At 37.6% G+C, this 6,433-nt stretch overlaps 1 protein-coding gene across 1 annotated transcript in view; it reads left to right on the top strand.

Annotated features, from left to right (window-relative positions):
- Positions 1-5,784: 5,784 nt before the first annotated feature.
- The window catches only part of LOC109887024 (voltage-dependent T-type calcium channel subunit alpha-1H), a 77,343-nt gene continuing 76,694 nt past the window's right edge, over positions 5,785-6,433 (top strand). The window contains 1 exon segment of the mRNA XM_031813770.1: positions 5,785-5,856. Coding sequence (XP_031669630.1) covers positions 5,785-5,856 — 72 coding nt within the window.

Here is a 6,433-nt window from a genome sequence, read left to right as displayed (position 1 = left end):
ATTATGACAGACCAGCTAGATCTACTGTCTCTATTATATTATGACAGACCAGCTAGATCTACTGTCTCTATTATATTATGACAGACCAGCTAGATCTACTGTCTCTATTATATTATGACAGACCAGCTAGATCTACTGTCTCTATTATATTATGACAGACCAGCTAGATCTACTGTCTCTATTATATATGACAGACCAGCTAGATCTACTGTCTCTATTATATTATGACAGACCAGCTAGATCTACTGTCTCTATTATATTATGACAGACCAGCTAGATCTACTGTCTGTCTCTATTATATTATGACAGACCAGCTAGATCTACTGTCTCTTATATTATGACAGACCAGCTAGATCTACTGTCTCTATTATATTATGACAGACCAGCTAGATCTACTGTCTCTATTATATATGACAGACCAGCTAGATCTACTGTCTCTATTATATTATGACAGACCAGCTAGATCTACTGTCTCTATTATATTATGACAGACCAGCTAGATCTACTGTCTCTATTATATTATGACAGACCAGCTAGATCTACTGTCTCTATTATATTATGACAGACCAGCTAGATCTACTGTCTCTATTATATTATGACAGACCAGCTAGATCTACTGTCTCTATTATATTATGACAGACCAGCTAGATCTACTGTCTCTATTATATTATGACAGACCAGCTAGATCTACTGTCTCTATTATATTATATGACAGACCAGCTAGATCTACTGTCTCTATTATATTATGACAGACCAGCTAGATCTACTGTCTCTATTATATTATGACAGACCAGCTAGATCTACTGTCTCTATTATATTATGACAGACCAGCTAGATCTACTGTCTCTATTATATTATGACAGACCAGCTAGATCTACTGTCTCTATTATATTATGACAGACCAGCTAGATCTACTGTCTCTATTATTTATGACAGACCAGCTAGATCTACTGTCTCTATTATATTATGACAGACCAGCTAGATCTACTGTCTCTATTATATTATGACAGACCAGCTAGATCTACTGTCTCTATTATATTATGACAGACCAGCTAGATCTACTGTCTCTATTATATTATGACAGACCAGCTAGATCTACTGTCTCTATTATATATGACAGACCAGCTAGATCTACTGTCTCTATTATATTATGACAGACCAGCTAGATCTACTGTCTCTTGTTCTTATATTATGACAGACCAGCTAGATCTACTGTCTCTATTATATTATGACAGACCAGCTAGATCTACTGTCTCTATTATATTATGACAGACCAGCTAGATCTACTGTCTCTATTATATTATGACAGACCAGCTAGATCTACTGTCTCTATTATATTATGACAGACCAGCTAGATCTACTGTCTCTATTATATTATGACAGACCAGCTAGATCTACTGTCTCTATATATATGACAGACCAGCTAGATCTACTGTCTCTATTATATTATGACAGACCAGCTAGATCTACTGTCTCTATTATATTATGACAGACCAGCTAGATCTACTGTCTCTATTATATTATGACAGACCAGCTAGATCTACTGTCTCTATTATATTATGACAGACCAGCTAGATCTACTGTCTCTATTATATATGACAGACCAGCTAGATCTACTGTCTCTATTATATTATGACAGACCAGCTAGATCTACTGTCTCTATTCTATTATTTATGACAGACCAGCTAGATCTACTGTCTCTATTATATTATGACAGACCAGCTAGATCTACTGTCTCTATTATATTATGACAGACCAGCTAGATCTACTGTCTCTATTATATTATGACAGACCAGCTAGATCTACTGTCTCTATTATATTATGACAGACCAGCTAGATCTACTGTCTCTATTATATTATGACAGACCAGCTAGATCTACTGTCTCTATTATATTATGACAGACCAGCTAGATCTACTGTCTCTATTATATTATGACAGACCAGCTAGATCTACTGTCTCTATTATATTATGACAGACCAGCTAGATCTACTGTCTTTTATTTCTATTATATTATGACAGACCAGCTAGATCTACTGTCTCTATATATATATGACAGACCAGCTAGATCTACTGTCTCTATTATATTATGACAGACCAGCTAGATCTACTGTCTCTATTATATTGACAGACCACTAGATCACTATCTCTGTCTATTATATTATGACAGACCAGCTAGATCTACTGTCTCTATTATATTATGACAGACCAGCTAGATCTACTGTCTCTATTATATTATGACAGACCAGCTAGATCTACTGTCTCTATTATATTATGACAGACCAGCTAGATCTACTGTCTCTATTATATTATGACAGACCAGCTAGATCTACTGTGTCTCTATTATATTATGACAGACCAGCTAGATCTACTGTCTCTATTATATTATGACAGACCAGCTAGATCTACTGTCTCTATTATATTATGACAGACCAGCTAGATCTACTGTCTCTATTATATTATGACAGACCAGCTAGATCTACTGTCTCTATTATATTATGACAGACCAGCTAGATCTACTGTCTCTATTATATTATGACAGACCAGCTAGATCTACTGTCTCTATTATATTATGACAGACCAGCTAGATCTACTGTCTCTATATATTATGACAGACCAGCTAGATCTACTGTCTCTATTATATATGACAGACCAGCTAGATCTACTGTCTCTATTATATATGACAGACCAGCTAGATCTACTGTCTCTATTATATTATGACAGACCAGCTAGATCACTCTCTGTCTCTATTATATTATGACAGACCAGCTAGATCTACTGTCTCTATTATATATGACAGACCAGCTAGATCTACTGTCTCTATTATATTATGACAGACCAGCTAGATCTACTGTCTCTATTATATTATGACAGACCAGCTAGATCTACTGTCTCTATTATATTATGACAGACCAGCTAGATCTACTGTCTCTATTATATTATGACAGACCAGCTAGATCTACTGTCTCTATTATATTATGACAGACCAGCTAGATCTACTGTCTCTATTATATTATGACAGACCAGCTAGATCTACTGTCTCTATTATATTATGACAGACCAGCTAGATCTATCTCTGTCTCTATTATATTATGACAGACCAGCTAGATCTACTGTCTCTATTATATTATGACAGACCAGCTAGATCTACTGTCTCTATTATATTATGACAGACCAGCTACATCTAGATCTACTGTCTCTATTATATTATGACAGACCAGCTAGATCTACTGTCTCTATTATATTATGACAGACCAGCTAGATCTACTGTCTCTATTATATTATGACAGACCAGCTAGATCTACTGTCTCTATTATATTATGACAGACCAGCTAGATCTACTGTCTCTATTATATATGACAGACCAGCTAGATCTACTGTCTCTATTATATTATGACAGACCAGCTAGATCTACTGTCTCTATTATATTATGACAGACCAGCTAGATCTACTGTCTCTATTATATTATGACAGACCAGCTAGATCTACTGTCTCTATTATATTATGACAGACCAGCTAGATCTACTGTCTCTATTATATTATGACAGACCAGCTAGATCTACTGTCTCTATTATATATTATGACAGACCAGCTAGATCTACTGTCTCTATTATATTATGACAGACCAGCTAGATCTACTGTCTCTATTATATTATGACAGACCAGCTAGATCTACTGTCTCTATTATATATGACAGACCAGCTAGATCTACTGTCTCTATTATATTATGACAGACCAGCTAGATCTACTATCTCTGTCTCTATTATTTATGACAGACCAGCTAGATCTACTGTCTCTATTATATTATGACAGACCAGCTAGATCTACTGTCTCTATTATATTATGACAGACCAGCTAGATCTACTGTCTCTATTATATTATGACAGACCAGCTAGATCTACTGTCTCTATTATATTATGACAGACCAGCTAGATCTACTGTCTCTATTATTTATGACAGACCAGCTAGATCTACTGTCTCTATTATATTATGACAGACCAGCTAGATCTACTGTCTCTATTATATTATGACAGACCAGCTAGATCTACTGTCTCTATTATATTATGACAGACCAGCTAGATCTACTGTCTCTATTATATTATGACAGACCAGCTAGATCTACTACTGTCTCTATTATATTATGACAGACCAGCTAGATCTACTGTCTCTATTATATTATGACAGACCAGCTAGATCTACTGTCTCTATTATATTATGACAGACCAGCTAGATCTACTGTCTCTATTATATTATGACAGACCAGCTAGATCTACTGTCTCTATTATTATGACAGACCAGCTAGATCTACTATCTCTTTGTCTATCTATATATATGACAGACCAGCTAGATCTACTGTCTCTATTATATTATGACAGACCAGCTAGATCTACTGTCTCTATTATATTATGACAGACCAGCTAGATCTACTGTCTCTATTATATTATGACAGACCAGCTAGATCTACTGTCTCTATTATATTATGACAGACCAGCTAGATCTACTGTCTCTATTATATTATGACAGACCAGCTAGATCTACTGTCTCTATTATATATTATGACAGACCAGCTAGATCTACTGTCTCTATTAATATGACAGACCAGCTAGATCTACTGTCTCTATTATATTATGACAGACCAGCTAGATCTACTGTCTCTATTATATTGACAGACCAGCTAGATCTACTGTCTCTATTATATTATGACAGACCAGCTAGATCTACTGTCTCTATTATATTATGACAGACCAGCTAGATCTACTGTCTCTATTAATATGACACAGACCAGCTAGATCTACTGTCTCTATTATATTATGACAGACCACTAGATCTAGCTCTGTGTCTATTATATTATGACAGACCAGCTAGATCTACTGTCTCTATTATATTATGACAGACCAGCTAGATCTACTGTCTCTATTATATTATGACAGACCAGCTAGATCTACTGTCTCTATTATATATGACAGACCAGCTAGATCTACTGTCTCTATTATATTATGACAGACCAGCTAGATCTACTGTCTCTATTATATTATGACAGACCAGCTAGATCTACTGTCTCTATTATATTATGACAGACCAGCTAGATCTACTGTCTCTATTATATTATGACAGACCAGCTAGATCTACTGTCTCTATTATATTATGACAGACCAGCTAGATCTACTGTCTCTATTATATTATGACAGACCAGCTAGATCTACTGTCTCTATTATATTATGACAGACCAGCTAGATCTACTGTCTCTATTATATTATGACAGACCAGCTAGATCTACTGTCTCTAATATTATGACAGACCAGCTAGATCTACTCTGTCTCTTATAATATGACAGACCAGCTAGATCTACTGTCTCTATTATATTATGACAGACCAGCTAGATCTACTGTCTCTATTATATTATGACAGACCAGCTAGATCTACTGTCTCTATTATTATGACAGACCAGCTAGATCTACTGTCTCTATTATATTATGACAGACCAGCTAGATCTACTGTCTCTATTATATTATGACAGACCAGCTAGATCTACTGTCTCTATTATATTATGACAGACCAGCTAGATCATATACCCAGCATAGCCTAGCATGGATAACCTCATCACTCAGAACCAGGTATATACCCAGCCAAGCATGGGTAACCTCATCACTCAGAGCCAGGTATATACCCAGCTATAGCCTAGCATGGGTAACCTCATCACTCAGAGCCAGGTATATACCCAGCTATAGCCTAGCATGGGTAACCTCATCACTCAGAGCCAGGAATATACCCAGCTATAGCCTAGCATGGGTAACCTCATCACTCAGAGCCAGGTATATACCCAGCCTAGCATGGATAACCTCATCACTCAGAGCCAGGTATATACCCAGCTATAGCCTAGCATGGGTAGGGAGGATGAGGTGTGACTGCAGGGGTCGTTTTGACAGGGATAAGGGGGGTTGAGGTGTTGACTGCAGGGGTCGTTTCGACAGGGATAAGGGGGGTTGAGGTGTGACTGCAGGGGTTGTTTCAACAGGGATAAGGTTGGTTGAGGTGTGACTGAAGGGGTAATTTCAACAGGGATAAGGGGGGTTGAGGTGTGACTGAAGGGGTCATTTCAACAGGGATAAGGGGGGTTGAGGCGTGACTGAAGGGGTCGTTTCAACAGGGATAAGGGGGGTTGAGGAGTGGACTGAAGGGGTTGTTTCAACAGGGATAAGGGGGGTTGAGGTGTGACTGAAGGGGGTCCTTTCAACAGGGATAAGGGGGGTTGAGGTGTGACTGCAGGGGTCGTTTTAACAGGGATAAGGGGGGTTGAGGAGTGTCTGAAGGGGTCATTTCATCGGGGATAAGGGGGGTTGAGGTGTGACTGAAGCGGTTGTTTCAACAGGGATAAGGGGGGTTGAGGAGTGACTGAAGGGGTTGTTTCAACAGGGATAAGGGGGGTTGAGGCGT

Source organism: Oncorhynchus kisutch, unplaced genomic scaffold, assembly GCF_002021735.2.
Source record: "Oncorhynchus kisutch isolate 150728-3 unplaced genomic scaffold, Okis_V2 Okis06b-Okis10b_hom, whole genome shotgun sequence".
In the NCBI taxonomy this organism is placed as follows: domain Eukaryota; kingdom Metazoa; phylum Chordata; class Actinopteri; order Salmoniformes; family Salmonidae; genus Oncorhynchus; species Oncorhynchus kisutch.
The sequence above is the reverse complement of the archived record's forward strand: the minus strand, read 5'-3'. Positions and strand labels throughout refer to the sequence as shown.